Source organism: Cavia porcellus, unplaced genomic scaffold (genome assembly GCF_034190915.1).
Source record: "Cavia porcellus strain 051 isolate PalLab524CR breed Dunkin Hartley unplaced genomic scaffold, mCavPor4.1 scaffold_4, whole genome shotgun sequence".
NCBI lineage: Eukaryota > Metazoa > Chordata > Mammalia > Rodentia > Caviidae > Cavia > Cavia porcellus.
Genome location: NW_026947487.1, coordinates 99,105,750 through 99,124,802, shown reverse-complemented (window position 1 = coordinate 99,124,802; position 19,053 = coordinate 99,105,750). Strand labels below are relative to the sequence as shown.

Below are 19,053 nucleotides of genomic sequence, written 5' to 3'. Positions count from 1 at the left end.
TTATGTTTTACACTTAAGCCAATTAATATTTGACATTTGAGTTATATGTGCATATAAAACAGACATATCACTCAACTGTCCATAAGGCCAACTGCATATAAGTATTGTTCTCTTTGGATCAAATTAAATTTGTAGAGGAAAGTGGTTCAAGTTGCAGCAAACTAGCAAACATCCTTATGAAATAAACTAAACAGAACCAACAAACATTAAAAATGCTAAAGATAAATTTCACCAATCTGTTTCCTAATTTAAATGTACGAGGTGTGATCAAAATAAGCAGTTGAGGGTTCTTTTTTTAAAAAAAAAAAAAAGCTTAATTCAGCAAAAGAAAACCTGCCATACACACACACACGCACACGCACATACACATCCTACCAAAAAAATAAAAATTCCCCCTCACTTGGAACATACCTTACTACTCTCTAGAGCAGCTGCAGAAGCCTTCCCACTTCAAATCCTTACAAGCTGTGATCAAAATGGTGAATGCCGCTGCCAAGGCCATCCAACAGGACAGACTTGTAAAAACATGACCGTGCATCCTCATCCACCTCATTAGCCAGAGCCAAAACTATGAAACTTCTCCCCCTTCCTCAAGGTCAAAATGACCTTGAAAAATAAAGGCTCAGAATTAACTCAGATGTGGACACAGCCAAAATAGTGCAATTAAACTACATTCCGGAAAGAAGAGCAGCAGAACTGCTTCAGAAAGTGGCAAGAATGATGGGAGAAGTGTTCCTAGAAGCAAGGGGGAGGATTCTGATGGGCATTTATGGAAATATGTGCACCACTGCAAACTGTCATCCCAAGTGTGAAAATCACCTTATCCTCACAATACACCTGCACAAATATGCACAATGAGTGTGCATGAGCTAAAACACTGTTAATGTCGGTGAATAGTTGCTGTGGATGGGGCTATGATGCCTCTCTTAGTGGCTTGTGAAGAGAGAAGTTTACAACAGAGCAGAGGTCACTGGCCCTGCACTCACTCAAGGTGGAGCAGACTATCCAGGTCTTGCTGTGCTCAGAGGCTCAGAGGCTGATGTGGGCCTTTGAATCATTTTCACTTCACTGTGCCATTTTGCTATTCTATATCCATTTCACTCTTTCGTAAATAGGAACAAGTGAGAGGTTCAATCAGTTTAAGAACACTTACTGTACCCCATAAATGCTTCCTTTGCAAATACAACAAATTTGTGCTTACAATGTCTTTGTTTGAGTTTGTTGTTGTTTTGGGGGTTTTTTTTGGGGGGGGATCTTTTTTTGAGACAGAGGCTCGTTATCAGTTCAGACTGGCTTGAACTCACTATATAGCCCAGACCGGCCTCAAATCCCCAGTGATCCTCTTGCCTTAACCTCCCAAGTGCTGAAATTACAGATGTGTGCCACCACATCAAGCTATAATTATTTTTAAGATAAAAAACATCAGGGCAGCAAAAGAAATACATAGGGCCTGGAGCTTGTGCACAGGATCAAGAAGGCAGAGTTAGGTAGGAAGACCTTGCCAACCCTAATAGGACTTCTGTAGGAAGTATTTGCAGCATCAGACACACTGTTGGTACAGCAGCTCAGAGTCGTTGACACAATCTTCAGTAATAGCTGATTTTGCAGATCACCCAAGTAGTTCAATTTTAGCTTTGCAGTTCTTATCCTCACTATTTCATCTATTCAAATATCTTTCAACCATATCAGTATTTAGTCAAACCTGGTGAAATCCTCTGTGGTAACCTGCTGGGCAGTGTTACTCATGGGGATGAAATGCTTCGTCATGCAACTCTGCCCTTAAAAGTCAGGGGAGTTTTTTACTTCATAAATGGATTATGGCCACACAGTTTACGCTCCAGTTGTTAGAAATGCTTTAATCAGTTACAAGATTTCTGAAAACTGCTTCTGCTGTGGGTGCCCAGCAAATGTTACCTAGATACACAAACAGCACTGGTGTGAGCCCAGGCGTGGCCATGTTTCCATGCTGTCACTGCACCAGAAATCTCCACTCTAAGGGCTCACACAGAAGCGTGTACCACACAAAGACATGACTGGAAGTGTTCAGAACAGCTTTGTTTAAAATAGCAAAGTACAGAAGTCACTCAGATGCGCATCACCTGGGGAGAGGACGTGTGATAGAAGGCCACCCACAGTGGAAGGAAAGAAGTACAGCTTGAATCTCAAAAACATGCTAAGTGACAGAACCATCACAAAAGATTCCCTTTGTATATTACAGAAAGAGAAAAGCAGAACCAGAGAAAGCAGTTAGGTGGTTGCCAGAAACCACAGTGATGACTATAAAGTGGCATGAGGAGAGCTTTTGCAATGATAAAACATTTTTAACATGATATAGTAGTGGTTGGATGTCTCCTACATTTACTAAATTATGCAAGTAAAATGGGTAACTTAATTCTATTTAAATTATCATACAATAAAGCTCTTAAAATAAGGTTATTACTAAGATCTAAGAAATATCCAAGGAACCCTCTTTTAGGGTAACTTGTGCAATACAGGAACTGAAAACCATACAGAGGCATGTTTGCAACGAGATTTCAATAACTCTTCTAGGACACATTGAAGTATCACCATATGTGCCAGTGAGGATGCACTGAAAATGAGGTCTCTACTCTCTACCAAGTGTCTCGGCCCAAGCTTAATGTGCTCCTTATCAGCCACCTGGAGTGCAGGGTGAGTAATGTGAACATCTTCATGTTTTAACAATTATAATACACTATATTTAATATTAAATGTAGTGGATGAAAGAGGGAAGAGTGTCCCAGGATGACAAGTTGGCCAAAGATTGCTACTGGAGCATAAGAGGGTATCTCAGAATATGGGGCAAGGGTTATAGCATTTCAACATAGGGAAAGTATTTGGGGGCAACAAAGAAGCAGTTTGAACACAATTTACAAACCTGTACAATGAGACACAAATACATAATAAGTTTTTATTGGAGAGTCAAAAAAACAGTTTAGGAAAAACAATAAAGTGAAAACTAGTCACACTCATGACCAAAAATGATAGGAAACACATAATAAGGAGGAATTCTCCTCATTGCAAAAAATTCAAGGGGAATTCTCAAAATCTGCCTGAGTGTAGAGACCACCAGGGAGCCAGGGAATGGAATATTCTCAGCTATACATATGTAGACTTTCCAATACTACTTCTAGAACATCTGACAGAAACCTTTTTGCTGGTCCACAATGATCACGTATATGTGGACCTAACATTGTCGGCAGAAACCATGAAAACGAGTAAACTTCAACAGACCACTCATTGAGGACCTGGCTGCTCTCCTGAACCAACTGGTGCAGGCTCCAAGGGCAAGCGGACATTAGCAGTACTGACTCTCACAAAAACGGAGCCTGTAACTTCTCTGGACAGAAAGAGAGGTGAGTGAGTTGTTTGACAAGTTAATTGTAGGTGATATTTAATATGGGTGGGATGAATAAAGACATTTTCAGTAGTTGGCAACCTTGGAGAACTCTAGGTATGCTCTTTCAACCTGGTGACAACCCCCAGATTCAAAAGCTGAAACCTAATCTCTAATTTGATGGTCAGATAGGTGAAGCCCTTAAGAGGTAATAAGGTCATGAGGGCTATTGTTTTACCCCTTCTACCAAGCGTGGCCACAGTGAGAAGGTGGCATCTATGAGCCAGAGAACAAGTCAAGTCTGCTAGTATACTGTTGTCCACTTCTTAGTTTCCTGATCTGTAAACAAATCTCTGCTGTTTAGAAGCCACCCAGCTTATGATACTGTTTTACAGCAGCCTGGACATACAAAGAGCCTAGGTTCATGTAATCTGGCTTTCTGTTGGCCTATATAGATATGAACACAGATGGAATTATTGAGAGGTAAAAAGAATTTTGACACCCAGGTGCGGATAACATTCTTGGGCATCACTTTCATCTCAGGCAAGGGCGGGGGCTGGTAAGTCAAAAAGTAGAGGCATGAAGATACAGTAAGAAAATGAAAAGGGGTCCAGATCCAGTGTGGAGGTGGAGGAAAGTGGATGTCCATTGGGACTTGCCATCCACAGCTTCCTGGGTATCTTGGTTACTTTTCTTTTTGCTGACACAAAATACCCAACACCCAGAGTTAAAGGAGGAAAGGTTATTTTGGCTCACAGTGTGTACAGGTTTAGGTCCATAGTTGACTGGCTGCAAGGCAAGTTGTCATGGCAGAGGTGAATCACAGAGGAGAAATAGTTCACACCAGGAAGGAGGCAGCAAGCAGCAAATGACAAGTGACCGCAGCAAGCTTTATATCCCTTATATCCTGTCCCTTATATCTTACCCAGACTACTCACTCTCATGGCAGGTATCAGTCACACCCAGGGTGGGGCACCCTTAATCTAGCATCACACCATGAATCAATACTAGCGTCACATACCCTAGATCCAGTAATCTTTTGAAAACCCCAGCTATGACCACTTAAGGCTTTAGAGAGACTTCTAGATACAAATCATAAGACACAAGATAGGCTTGGCAACATTAGGCAGCGAGGGCTGAATGGATGGATGGCTGAAGGATGAATGGCTGTGAGTGTGTGGGTGTGTATAGGCAGACCCTACCTGCACTTACGCCCACCCTTCCCTCCCACACAGGGAGTTACAGCTCTGTGTGCTTCTCCCCAGCCCCTTTTAGCTCCTGGATCTTCCGGGGCAGGGTCTCTGTCCAGAACTTCAGCCTGGAGGCCTTCAGGGCACGGCCCACAGTAGGCTCAATATCCAGCTTCAGGTACAGCTCCTCATGGTCTAGTGCAGGCCAGTGGGGCAGGCCCTCACCATTGGGGTTCCTGTGGACACACCCTCCCAACAGAGGGTTAGAGGTCAGTCTGAGTCCTGCTGAGCCCCTCCCGAGTGCGCTGACTGCATCAAGACTGGAAGCTAAGCTGGCAAGTGCTGAAATAAAGGGAACTTTTCCTGATACAGAGAACAAGGACATCCCACTAGTGTCCCCTCCATGTGAGACAGGGTTACTAGTCCTGTTTTGCCCCTCTTTCTTAGAAGCAGGCTGTGACAGAACCACAGTACTATGGCCACCACCAGGTCACTGGAAGACAGATAAGTGACCTGTACTGGCAAGACCCCTTTCTCTGTCCACACAATTCTTGATTTTGCAATAGAGTCAATGCACGATTTAAGGACACACATATGCTAACAGAGTCCCTACAGGTAAGAGATGCACCTGATAGGGTCACACACCATGCAAACACTGAGGGGGGGGGGTATTCCCTCACCCATTTCGTGCAAAGTTGGCCCAGTACTTCATCACCTTCCTGTTCAGTAGCTTTTCCTCTTCAGTGAAGTGAGCTGCAGGGAGAAGGAGGACAAAAGCCCAGGTCTTGGACTGATGCTCATCACATTACCCTGCTGCACATTCATGTACCAATCTCATCACTAAGCTGTAGATCAGGTCTAGTCTTCTCCTTTTCCACTTACCTTAGAGCCACCCCTCCCCTTGCCCAACCTTTTTCATCTCAGCCTCTATTCGAATTGGTCCAGGGCTCAGTGTGGGCCCAGAAAGTCCCTTCTTCCTTTGACTCTGGTAAGTCACTAAAAAAACAAATATGCTTCGAGACAGTCCCTCTTCCCTTTTCACCCATGCTGGACCACATAGTCAAGATAAGGACAGTTGGAGGAGGGACCACTGAGTTCAAGGGCTTGGATTCTAATCCCAGTACACTTTCTTGATGTGGACACAGATCTAAGATAAGTTTCTAAGATAGTGCACACAGATCCCGACCTCTCTCTGGGCCTCAACTTGCTCATCTGGACTATGGGTAAAGTCACAACTCAGGGACCCAGCTAGAGCCTGTTCCTGCATGTCAAAGAGACTCACCTTGGTTACCCCAAAAGAAGTTTCCAAAGACAAAGGGAACCTCATCACCATGATCAGCCTTCACATGGGGTGGCCTGGTGTTTTTGAGGAAGTTGAGAGGATGCTGGAATTCATAGAAGTAGACGGTGGCATGGGAACCTGAAGGTGTGGACAGCTGTGACTTAGTGACTGCTTAACTAGAGCTTCTGTCTCACCCTTGGTAATGAAACACTTAAGTGAACAGTTTGGGAAGGAGCCCCAGGCTGCAGCAGGGACAAAGGCAAGGGCCTTGGATAAGCCACGACCTTGGACTTCCCAGCTGAGCAGCTCGGGTAGCTCACTGACTGTCAGTCTCATCAGTTTCTTCACTGTATAATGAGAAATGTATCTGTCTCTCACATCAGGTAGGAAAATAATTTTTAGTGCATGTTAGATAAACCGACTAGTGGGTTTCATTTTGGCATATTTGTACATGTGTACAACATAGTGATCATTCTCCCTCATTCCCACTTTCCTCCTTCTTCCTCCCTCCCAATTCCCTTCCTCTCCTTTACTAGTTTTCCTACTTTTATGTCACCTCTCCCTTTTTCCTCCATATTTCTCCCTTGTAGAAAATATATACTATGTGACATTCTGTGTACGGCTCATTTTACTGAAGAATTGCAGTGCCACCCATTTTCTTGCCGATGATATGAGTTCCTTCAGCTTTATAGCTAAGTCATATTCTATGATATACACACATTTTCTTTATCTGTTCATCTGTTGATGAGCACAAATCAGGAACTGTGACCCTCCAGAATTACTCTTTTTTGCTTGAGATTTAACCACAAAGATTTACTGAGATGAGGACCATCAAGTACTTGGCACTAGAAGCTCAATAAAATATGAGGCCAGACCTGGACTCCACGGAGCTCACTTGGGACTCATAGTTCTAGGCTACTGCTTAGGAAGTGAGACCTCAGTTACAGATGTACTCACGGTGCAAATGTGCTACTTTGAGTGCAGGAATCACGAACATAGAGTCTCCGATCATCTCATTATACTGGACTTGGAGGGTCTGGGGGTCCTCATTATCCCCCATGTACTCTTCCATCAACAGGTCACCAAACTCAGCAGGCAACATCTAGCTCAGGCACATCATAGAGAGACAGGTTAGGCAGGTTCTTGGGTGTGGAAAGGAGCTTAGGGTGGGAAAACAGTAATGAGTCATGGACTTTGGATTGTAAGAAATGGGCAATTCCTGGGGTGACCCTTCCCACAACCAAATACATGGTTCAGCTTTTGTTTGATGAGACACCTGCATGAGCATGAATCTGAGCGTGTCTTGAGGTAGGCACACAGGAGCCTTACCAATTGTGTTAGCATGCTCTGCAAAACAGCCTGCACAGACTCTCTATTCATTTTCTTCTGGCTGTCAGCAGAGCCAATAACCTGGATAATGAAGGAATAGTATAGAGCTGAGGGTAGGATCAGCATGTACCTGATAACCCACAGGACCCCTACAAACCAAATGCATATCCCAAAGTACTGAGGGCTTGGGACTGGGCCTTACCGAGGAGATGATCCAACCATACTCATCATTGTTGACACCAATAATGCTGGGGACAGGCTGAAAGTCAGCAGAGGCCAGGAGCTCCTGGGGGTGCCTGGGCAGAAAGTTTCCATCTACTACAGCAGGAATGGCCATGAAGTTCTGATGGAGTATTCAAGGTCAGGGATGCAAGTCAGGTCTCAGATATTTTCTATTGTCAAATGACTTGTTTTTACCCCCTTTTAACTCACCACCCTAGGGTACTCACATCCACCCCAGGAATCCCACCCTTGACTTAGCACATCTTTATGCACACTTCCCATACAGGAATGCATGGACAGCAACTCATGCATATGTGACTATTAGTACAGAATAAAAGGGACTCATGCTCTCAGACAGTATCACCCCCCCTCAACCATATCTGAGAACAGCCAACCTTTGTAATGGCCAGAATCTCCTCTTCACTCTTGCCACGTAGGCATCTCACCATAGCCTCTGAATCAACAACCCCACAGCCAGATATGTTGGCCACCATCTGAAATTAATTCAGGCAGAAACTGGCTCTTCCTTCCAAGTAGGAAGAGGACTCAGTTGGATGCAGGTAAACTCCAATTTCACAGGATGCCCTGTACAAATTGCTGCCTGTATGAAACTCTTCTATCTCCCCTGCTGATCAGAAGTCTCAGCCAGAGGGGCCATCACAGTTGTTTTCATGGTTCCATAGTTGGTGCCTCATGAGTTCACTTTGCTAACCACAGAACACACTCAGGTTCTTAGAGGTAGAGGTATGTAGACTCTCACTCTTGAAGATCTCAGCAATTCCTAAGAAGGCAGCAGTTCCTGAGGCACCTCAACTGCCCTCATTGTTCCCACTGAATGACAGTGCATCAGAGGATCTGAAAGTGAGGGAAGAAAGAGGAGTCCTGAGCAGGGCTGGTTGAGGATACTCACTGTGGAAATAGCCTCAGATGAGCTGGAGATGAAGCCAGGCATCACAGCCACTCCACTCTCCATGATGGCACCATGGAAGAGTCCTCGGGACATGGGAGATAAGACATGTGAGGACACGCTTATGCCACCTGCTGACTCGCCAAAAATGGTGACACGGTCAGGGTTGCCTCCGAAGTGAGCAATGTTCTGCTGAACCCAGCGTAGGGCCGCGACTTGGTCCAGATAGCCCCAGTTGCCAGTAGCATGCTGGTCTCCAGTGCTGAAAAGTGGCAGAGACAGTAATGACAGGCCTGTCCTTTCTCTGCTCAGCCTTATTTCCCAGATTAACCCCAGGTTTACCTAAAGAAGCCCAGGAGACCTAGGCGGTACTGGATAATGACCACCACCACATCCTCATAAGCTGCCAGCATGGATCCATCATACACAGAAGCCATGCCTACAATCAGCCCACCGCCATGGATCCATACCATCACCTGGGGAAATTAAGACTTGTGACATATGACTTTTGCCCAGCCCAAATACCATCTGGCCTCCTCATACACTATTCACTGCTTAGCCTCTTTGCAACTATTACAGAGGACCCTAGTAAGATCACATACCTGAAGCATGGGTGACAAGTTCAGTTGGGTGTGTCACAAGACCCACGTTCAGTCAGATAGACCAGGACTTTCTTACTTTGGGTCAAGTACTCCAAGCCTAGATCTATTACTCTCAGAACCCTTGACAATGGAAAAAGGGGGTTGGGGGTTTTCTGATATTATCCTGCCTAATCACTAATAAAAATGTTATTTCACTGGACCAACAGATAAACCACATCCGGGTTCTTGGGTGATTTCAAAGTAGAGCTCTTGGACACCAAGACCTCCAATCTCTGGTACCAGTTGGGGTTTTATGACTTAAAGCCTAGGGGTCAGTTACCCAGTCTGGCTGAGAAGCCCTTCCTGGCCTCCATAGCAGAAGGTTTCACAGCAGGGTCCACACTGCAACAGAACCAGGCTAACCATGTCCATTCTTATCTTATTCTCCTTCAGTTTTGTTTGATTTTGTGGTACATGGCCTTGAACCACAAACCTTGTGCTTTATAGGCAAATGTCTATCACCAAGTCACATCTAATCTTGGAGACGCCACCTTCTAATCTTGGAGAAGAAATGTCCTCCCACACCCAAGCTGACCGTGGCTTGACACTCACAGGCAGGCTAGATCTCTCATGGGCATGGGCAGGTGTGTAGATGTTGAGGTAAAGGCAGTCCTCAGACATGGAGAGAGGAGGTGCAGTCAAATTAAATAACTTCTCACCCCCTGAAACAGTGATGTGAGTATCTTGCAGACACCTGGTGACAATAGCAACAGTTATTCCAAGACAGAACCAGACCATGGCACCTTGCCCTGTCAGTTGGCACAGTAACTACAGAGAGTAGAGTTTCCAAGGGATTAGCACTACTGTCCTCTTGAGAGATCAGCTGCATCTGCTGCTGGGTCAGATGTTCTTACAAGATTCACAGATTAACTTGAATCTTGTTCAGAGACCTTCTCAATATCACAGAACATGTGGCACAACCCAAAGAGAAAGAAATGTGTCTCTGCCCCTCTCTTCAGCACCTAAAGCTAATACCACGAGGCTCCCAAACCCTGAGCCAAGTATCTAACATAGTTCCTCTATCCTCTGGAGCCTAGCATGCTCATAGTGAGAATCCCCCTGCCCAATGTAGAGGAAAACTGGCTGTAGGATTTAGATGGCAGAACCACTTCAGCCTAACTCTGAGCTCAGGGCACCCAAACTCTCCCAAGGGCTGAACTTCCCCAGTTCCTCAGACAGCTTACATAGCAGGGTGGGAGGTCCCATCCTTCACACCACTCCAGGGCTCAGGGGCTTCAGGAGGTGCAAACCGCAAAGGTCCTACAGGTGGTTTGGCAAAGGGAATTCCCAGGAAGGTGTGGACCCCTGCATTGGGGCCTTTCACGTGGACAAGGCTGCCCCGCACTTGCCCTATGTTTGTGGTCCGGATGGGGCTGGCAGAGTCCTGGGCTGTGGACAGAGAGGTGCACATCAGAGTTGGTTCTGCACAATTAGTTGTCTTCCACACTATGATTATGGTCACCTCCTTGCCACCCTCAGCTCAGCCTTGGCCGGGAGCCTGATCTGCAAAACATTTGCTTCAGACATATTCTGACTGTTACACTCTCGTACTATCCAACAGATTACCCAAGACTACCCAACAGAATCTTGGGGTGTCACATCAATTCAGCCCTGGACCTTCCAGTAAAGGTTCTCATGCAGACAGTTTCCTCTGCATTAACCCTGCCAGGTCCTTGTAGGGTACTGGGAGGACTTTAGGAATCAATGAAAAAATCCCCATCCTCAAAGATCTCTTGCCTAAGGTGGCATGACATAAAGAAAGCACTTCTTTACACCTGCTTGCAAAAAGGGATATGGTAAGGAAAGTTATGAGAAAGAGATGCAGTTGTGACCAAATCATAAGCCCAGCCTGCTTCTGGCCGGGGTCTGCAGGGGAGGAAGCAATTAATTATCATCTAACAGTCTAGATAAAACTAGGATGTCTAAATGCCTATTAATTGTTGAAAATGGATGATGAGCACATAGTGTTCATTAACTCTTCTATCTGACGGGATGCCCACTTGGTGTTGGGTACCATTCAATCACCCTTGATTCTCCTGTGCTTCAGATTGTAGGGAAGTGTCAGTCACATGGGGAAGTACCCATGCATGCTCCCCTGAAGCTGTCATCTCCATCAGGTGGCACCTCCCTCCAGTGGTCTCAGGCTCTGCCTAAGAAATCCAGATTTCATAAGAAAAAAATATCCTAAAACATTCTGGAGATCTAATGCTCCTATCCCTTCAGCAGGTCCACTTGGATAAGCACGTCTGTGACACATGAAGCAGTTAAGGACAGGGCAGTCACTCCTAGACAGCAGACAGGGAAGTTTAACATTTTTCCAACTCTAAAGGTACATTCTTTTCTCTGGTAACATGCCACTTAAAGATCTTTCCAGACGAGATCTCTGTTCACTGTGGACACCAGACACTGATGCCTGATGTTTGTTACAGCACAGGACAAAACCTGCTGCAATGTCCCTGTTGGGATACTGGGTACCCACATCTATTCTTAGGTAGAGTCCTGGGCACAGCATGTAAAATCCTGTGACCTTGATGTTCTCTTTGAAGGAACCAGCAGGTCTCAGTTGATGAGAGTTAGGTAGAGCACAACTCTTGTGCCCACTTATGATACTGAACATAAATTCAAGCCAAGAGAATGTTTAAAGAGGAGCCATCAAGAAGATTTGGCCAGTCTTCCTGCCTAGAAGTCATAGTGTCCACCAAGAGCCTGGTCATTAGCAGGTAAGAAAATAAGTCTAGCGGAGTGTGCCTTGAGGGGTAAGTGGTGGCTCCTCCTGAGAAGACTGGACTGCAGAAGGGGAAGGCAGAGTGTTGGCTCCCACACCAGGAGGTTTTGAGTGAGAAGGTCAAGAGCTGCAGACACACCTTGCACATGGAGCTATACTGATATCAGCAACTGTTAAGAGCCTGGAGAATATCTGGCAGGCACAGAGTACATCACCTTTGCCCTGGAAACTATGCCATGCTTTTCCGTAGGTTGGGACATGGAGAGAAAGGAACCCAGAACTCTCACAGTTCAGCATTGGGATATGGTGGCTGGGGCTTCTGTCTTTTTCAAAGCCAGTAAATTTGCCTGAAGCACCTCCATAGAATTTCAGGGTACTTCTCTAGCAAAGGTGGTATCATTCTTAGAAGCCAATGGCATCAGGAAGCTATTGCTGTAATTGTTCTTACACCTGAGGGCCAGGATCAGCTATCACAACAGCTACACATACAGGGCTGAAATGTCCAGAATTCCAGCTCCCTTTCAGGAAGCTTCTGACCTGCCTTCCCGGTAATCCTCACAGCTCTCATACTTGCCTCCCTCTAAAGTATTGTATATCCTTAGCTCTAACCCTTTCTATTCTTCCAAGACTCACAATGGGCACTTACCAGGTTGGGGTGTTCAGTGGGCCCTGGATTCCCACAATATAGTCTGTCATCTCCACCAACACTTCCCTCCCTGGAACTTCACATCCATTGAGTCAGGTTCTCCCTCTGCAGTTTGCAAATGAGACCTCAGTCCTTATCACCCCCTAAAGGGATCTCACCTTGGCTGCAGATGAAGAGAAGCAGGAGCCCACAGATCACAGAGTTCAGCCACGCAGGAAGCTTGTCCATCTGCATGTCTGTTTGCAGGCCAGTTTCTGTTCTGCTATGCAGTGAGCTGTGTTTCACCAAGAAACAGAAGCATGGGTTGGTCCTGGATGGAGTTTGAACCTCCCAGGAAGTAGGCAGGGCATTGAGTGGGTAGGGCAGGGTGGGTAGGGCAGGGTGGATGTTGAAGAATGCACAAGAGGTAGACAGAGATCCAGGGAGCCAGGAGCCAGAGGTGGAGCACGGCCACCTCACTGTGGCTCTCTTTGACCTCCTCAAAGGTGACCTCCTCTTCTGCAGTCTTTGTGAGCTACCAGGAACCCCTCTTCTCAAAACTGAAGCCACTAGGGCAGGGTGGATGTTGAAGAATGCACAAGAGGTAGACAGAGATCCAGGGAGCCAGGAGCCAGAGGTGGAGCACGGCCACCTCACTGTGGCTCTCTTTGACCTCCTCAAAGGTGACCTCCTCTTCTGCAGTCTTTGTGAGCTACCAGGAACCCCTCTTCTCAAAACTGAAGCCACTATGCCTACTGTCTTTGCAGTCACAGACTGGAAGAGAATGGTGAGAGTCAAGAGGAGGGAACAAGAGGTGGTAACTGGAGACCCCAGGAGTGCTGCCTGAAGAGCTTTGGGATGCAGACCCCCAAAGATGGAGAAGGGAATCGAATGTCGGTTTGGAAGAATGGAAGGACTTGAACATAGGCAGGGAGTTGTGACTGTGACCTTCATCCTGACAGCGCCTCCTTGCTTTCTGGACTGAGACTCAGGACTCAGACCCATATTTTACTGGGTCCCATTTCACAGGTCCGTCCTCCTTTATAGTCCGTGGTCTGAGAGAGTGCCGGTTCTTCTGGCTCTCAGTATCTGCTCTACTTTTGAAATGCATACGTGAATGTGGCACTTCTTAATGACTCACTCAGGCAGGGTCTGGGAAGGGTTTCACAGTACTCTCTCCAGTCGAGGTCGACTTCACTGTCACTGATTCGCCTAATAATTACCTGCCAGATCCCAAATCATGTTCCTGGCAGGTAATTCCAGGACCTATGGTTCTATGGGGCAGGCAGGAAATCATTAGGAGACTTCTAAATACGGAGAACCTTGCCCTAACAGAGGGAAGTCAGCCTGGGCACCTGAGCTCCAGCTCTGCCTAACTTCCCGGAGAAAGGGGTGTGGGGCTCAACCTCGGACTGCTCTTAAGTATCCCAGGACAACTGTCCTTGGTCTCTATATCACAGTTTCCAATGGGCTCACACGGCTCAGTGTCTTAGGGTTCCTTCTCATTGTTCTGAATGCGAGCGGTCTGCACGCCAAAACCACCAGTTCTATTAAAGTCGCGCCTGAGCGCAGGAAACGCCGAATGTGCCTCGTACGACCCCGTAGCTACGCCACGCCTCTTCCTGTTCCCAGGACGTGCGCAGGTTGAAGCGGAAGTATATACAAACTGGGGTTGACAGTGGTTCCGGGATGGTGGGCCTCGGCGGAGGTGCAGGTGGGGGTGGAGGTGGTGGCGGGGTGGGCAGTGGCCTTCTGGAGAACGCTAACCCACTCATCTACGAGCGTTCTGGGGAGCGGCCTGTGACAGCGGGCGAGGAAGACGAGCAGGTTCCGGACATCATCGACGCGCGCGAGATCTTTGATATCCGCCGCTGTGGGGGGCGGGTTTGCGGATCTTTGGGAAGATGTGTCTTTAAGATCCAGCCGTTGGCGGAGAAATAATCCCAGTCATCCCTGGCCGTGGGTTTTGAGTAGGGAAAAACGTAAAGCCCTTTTTCCTTCACTTGACACATCTGATTCGCTGCATCAATGATCCGGAGCATCCACTGACGCTGGAGGAATTGAACGTAGTAGAGCAAGTTAGGGTTCAGGTGAGTTACTTTCAGTGACAAGAGCAACTTGTTCGGGACAGTTAGACTCCATTGCCCGTGAAGTGGAGCTCACGGACACCTAGAAGGATCTTCGGAGGAAGATTCATGTGCCCATTTTATGAATATTGAAACAGAAGCCCGTATAGGATAGACGATTTGCCCAACGCAACAAAGAAGAGACCTTTAGGGTTGGAGGTGTCCGTGGTCTCCTGACATCTTTTTCTCACCATTACCAGGTTAGTGACCCCGACAGCACAGTGGCCGTGGCCTTTACACCCACAATTCCACACTGCAGCATGGCCACTCTTATTGGCCTGTCCATCAAAGTCAAGCTTCTGCGCTCTCTCCCCCAGCGTTTCAAGGTCAGTTGGAGTTGAACCTAAAGGGTAAAACAGGTGTAAGGGTCTGGTGCTGAGGACATAAGATAGAGCAATAACATCAGGATGAGGTCTAGAAAGATTGCAACTAGCAGAAATCTAATGGAGGAAACTTTGCAGTTTAATGTGACAAGAATAAAAATAATGACTGGAAAGTGCAAAAAAGTAGTGAATGTGGCAGGAAAGGAAGTAAGGAGTTGTAGAGGGATTTGGGTCAAGGATAGCCTGTGATTTGGATAGAATTGTAGTGGCAGTGGGTGGATTTGGAATGTAATGGAAGAGGTAGTCCAGAGGTGTGAGTAGAAGGAAGTATGAGAGGTGCTGCCCCAGGGCCTGCAAGGGAGGGAGCAAAAGGTAGGTGAATGAATGCTCAGGCTTAAATTTTCTCCCTCCCAGATGGATGTGCACATTACTCCAGGGACCCATGCCTCGGAACATGCAGGTAAGTGTGAGCTGGTGGCATCAGTGATGTCTTTACAGTCTTACATTGTCTTGAGACTTCCCCCTTGCTACAGTGCTTTGAATTCAACTTTGAGAAGGGTCATATGTATCCTGTAATACCCATGAGTAGATTGTCATGCCTATAAGACAGGATTAATGTTGAGGACTAGGTGAGTGAAATTGCCAGAGACTCTTCAGTGAAGGTGGTAGCCTAGACCAAATGTAGCCTGACCCAAGTCTTCTGCTTTTCATGTACTCCCATCTTATACTCCCCTAGTACAAGTGTGTCAGGCTTCAGTAGTACTGGAAGCAGACATGAGCAGCCAGGTGGAAGAGGGTGGTAAGAAGGCAAAATAGATAGGGGCTCAGGTAGTGGGTTTAGGCTAATCAACAGAAGGAAATAGGAGAGCCATATTGGTGGACATAGTATACTAAGGCATAGAAATGGGCTTGGTTAGCAACCTGGCCAGAACCTGCCTTTGATTCTGCCTTTCATGTTCTTCCTTCCCACTTAGTGAACAAACAGCTTGCAGATAAGGAGCGAGTGGCAGCTGCTTTGGAGAACACCCACCTGCTGGAGGTTGTGAATCAGTGCCTGTCGGCCCGCTCCTGAGCTTTGTTTGTCCTTCACTATGCACCAGTGTCCTAACCTCAGCTTCACCTGGAGCTCAGGGCTTTGTTTTCCTGAATCACTGACAATGAGGAACTAACATTTTGTTTTTTGTAATAAAACCTTAATTTATATTCATTTCCTGGTGTGTCTTGTATCTTTCATCTTGGTGGAGTCACTAGGATTTGGGAGAAGATAGTGGTTGTTGTATGCAGAAAAGTGTACTGTGGTTTCATTAATTTTTAAATTTTCTCCCAGTATTTTGATTAGGAAAACTTGGAAGTATACAAAAAGTATTGAAAGTAGTACATGAATGTATGTGTATACCCAATAATCTACCACTATATTTCAGTACTGACTTTTTAAAACACTGGCTTTATTTATATGTATGTATAAATATGAATTCTGTATATTGGAGAGTAACCTGTAGAGACATGACCCTTTTCTTTCAAGTATTGTGTCCTACATCTGCATTAGATAAGTTAGTAGAACTATAATACTTTTACCTGCCCCTCCCAAAAAATGAACAATTCCTCAACTCATATCCAGCCATATATGAATTTCCCCCAAAAGGCATTTTTAGTAATAGTCCATTTTTTAAATCAGGTTCCACTCAAGGCTTGTCATATATTGCACTTGGTTGTTGTCTCTCTTTAGCTTCTTCTATAATTGTCTCAGCTTCTCCTCACTATACCAAAAACCAAAGATAATCAATTTAGAGATCAGATTTATTTTGGCTCCCAAATGTAAAGGTTTCAGTCCATGGTTGGTCCCATTGCTTTTGGACCTGTGACTGATCATGATGGAGAGGGCATGGCAGAGCAAAGCCACTCACTTTATGGTCAAGAAGCAAAAAAGAGTAAGAAAAGGACTGGCACCCTTCTGACAACCTGAAGACTTCCCAATAGGCCCCAACTTTTAAAGGTTCTACCCCCCAATAGTGCCATTCTGGGGAACAAGCTTTTAACCCATGTGTCTTTGAGGGACATTTCCACATCTAATCTATAGTATGTACTTTTGGTTTTCTTAGGGTCTCACTAGTAGGTCAGACTGGTGTCTATGTAGTTCAGGCTGGCCTTGAACTTGTAAAGATCCTCCTGCCTTAACTTCCTGTGTGCTGGGAGTACAGGCATGTGCCCCAATACCAGGCACCATTGTATTTTTGAAATTGACTTTTTTTTTTTTTTTTTTTTTTTGGCTTTTTGAGATGGTCTCATTATGCAGTTAAGGCTGGCCTTGAGCTCACTTTGTAGCCCAAGCTGGTCTTGAACTCACAGTGATCCTCCTGCCTCAGCCTCTGAGGATTATAGGCATGGGCCACCATGCCTGGCTAGGACATTGACTTTTTTCGAAAAAAAAAACAGGTGAGTTGTCCAGGAGAAGCCTTACAAGCTGATTTCTTTGTCCTCTGTGTTTCCTGTAATTAAAGATTGGTCTAGAGGCCAGAATGAGTTCAAATTCGAGGAGGATTTTTGCCCAGGATCATATGTATCTTGTAATACCCGTGAGTAGATTGTGATGCCAGCTTATCCTGATGGTGGTAATGCAGAACAAGCTAATCACCTAGTCTGGTCCCCAGCAGTGCCCCAGGCAGGGCACTGCTAAAGCTTTCTGTGCTAAAAGGATCCTGAAGAACCCTGTCAATCCCCTTGAGACTGCTCTGTGTGTAAAATGGCCCAGGCCAGTTGCAGATGACTCCAGTCATTAGATCCCCCATTTCCACAGATGAAGGAGCTGTGTGCTCCAGAGAAGCAGGGTGACTGACCGGGATGATCAGGTCCCCGGGAGCCTTCCCACGCTGTAGGCCTCACCACATGTGAACCTCTGCCCTGACAGACCCCCATCTGTGTAAAGTGGCTGTGGTGTCTGTGTCCAGCTGGGTGTGGGGGTAATAAGTGAGACAGGTGTTTCTGAGTCATTCCTCTGGCCACAGTGGTTAAGGGACACCAGCTTGCTCATGCCACTACTGGTATTTCAAATAGTCTACTTGCAGTATTGACTCATCTGTGCCTGGCTGCTGGTTGCCTGCAGGACACCATCTGTGCATACTGAGCCACTGCCCAAGGAACTTTCTGGAACCCCAGCTGCTATGTGAGGACACAGAGATATAGGGAGGTGGCAAAACTTCAGGTCTCTGAAACTCTCACTAGATATTTCTGCCCCTTGTTTCTAACCATGACCCCTCAGGCCTTGATTACTGTGTCTACAAAATGGGAACAACAAACCATAGCTAAAAAGATTGATCCAGGGATCAGATGATACATATGAATGTGCCCAGCCCTGTCTATTTTCACTCATCATCCTACTGGCAACACAAGGGCCAGACACACAGTAGGTACTGTTTGTATCAGTCAGTGGTATAAATAAATGAAGCCTTGAAGCAATGCAGAGGCCCTGGGGCAGAAGGGCTGTGGTACCAGAAGGGATAGGACCGTGGAAGCCTCACTGAGTTCTTTCTGCAGCATTTTGTTGTCTAAAAGAGGAAGGAAAATGTGGAATCCCACAGAGAAGAGAGGGACGGGACAGAATTATCTGCATTATTCCTAAGATCTTTTCCCTTTTCCTGTGTACACTACTATCCTGGAGAGAATGGAGAGGGCCCTCAGATTCACTCAGTCTGCCCATCCAACCAAGGGTAATAGTAGAAATATTCTTGCTGAAATTTCACCATGTGCCAGACTGGAGTCAACTACCTTACCTCCGCATTTTGTGTTATTTTATGTCTCAGAACAACCCCCTGGAAAGGAAATGGACTCAGCTGGGATAAATGGACGGGAATGAAACATAGCTAGAAAAGGACAGAAGGTCCTGGTTCTGATTCCAGTCTGTTTTTTGCTTCTTAATAGCCAGGTTCATTCCAGAGAGCTGGGAGGGCTAGGAAATAGGAGAGCGGGTATCTCAAGGTCATGCCCAAATGTTGGATCCTGGGAGCCCTGGCCATACCCAGCCTTGTGATGAGTGTCTCTGACCCGTTGAGGCAGCCACCAGAATTCCTGGGATCTGAGTAGCCCTGTGTGGATGCAGTTCCCCTGGCAATGAAAACACAACTGCTGAGGTCAAGAGCTCAGATTACCAGAGGGGAAAGCCAGGTTCCCCAGCCCGGTCCCCTGCTGGGAAGGGCCACAGCTACCCGCAAACTCACACTCTGCCAAACACTGTGCTAGACATTGAGGGGCTCTTTCCAGAACACAGTGTGTGTGCTGGGCAGGCAGGAGGAAGAGGGAGGGGGGCTTGGCATAAATAGCCAAGGCTCTTGATG

General features: G+C 46.3%; 2 protein-coding genes and 1 pseudogene across 2 annotated transcripts; 1 reads left to right on the top strand and 2 right to left on the bottom strand.

Annotated features, from left to right (window-relative positions):
- Positions 1–1,507: 1,507 nt before the first annotated feature.
- On the bottom strand, positions 1,508–2,781 carry LOC111757434 (low molecular weight phosphotyrosine protein phosphatase-like; annotated as a pseudogene).
- Positions 2,782–2,915: 134 nt separating this feature from the next.
- Positions 2,916–13,850, bottom strand: LOC100724941 (cocaine esterase-like). Its single transcript, XM_013154931.2, has 13 exons — positions 13,753–13,850; positions 12,456–12,571; positions 10,111–10,315; positions 9,479–9,620; positions 8,628–8,761; positions 8,289–8,547; positions 7,774–7,872; positions 7,359–7,499; positions 7,157–7,237; positions 6,785–6,929; positions 5,828–5,965; positions 5,226–5,298; positions 2,916–4,781 (listed from the first exon to the last, which is right to left on the bottom strand). The coding sequence occupies exons 2-13, from the start codon at positions 12,529–12,531 to the stop codon at positions 4,595–4,597; spliced, it is 1,680 nt and encodes a 559-aa protein (XP_013010385.1). The 5' UTR covers positions 12,532–12,571; positions 13,753–13,850; the 3' UTR covers positions 2,916–4,594.
- Positions 13,851–13,937: 87 nt separating this feature from the next.
- Ciao2b (cytosolic iron-sulfur assembly component 2B) lies at positions 13,938–15,932 on the top strand. Its single transcript, XM_063247470.1, has 5 exons — positions 13,938–14,139; positions 14,289–14,366; positions 14,603–14,728; positions 15,140–15,185; positions 15,700–15,932. Exons 1-5 carry the CDS (start codon positions 13,966–13,968, stop codon positions 15,795–15,797), a joined length of 522 nt encoding a protein of 173 aa, XP_063103540.1. The 5' UTR covers positions 13,938–13,965; the 3' UTR covers positions 15,798–15,932.
- The last annotated feature ends 3,121 nt before the right edge of the window (positions 15,933–19,053 follow it).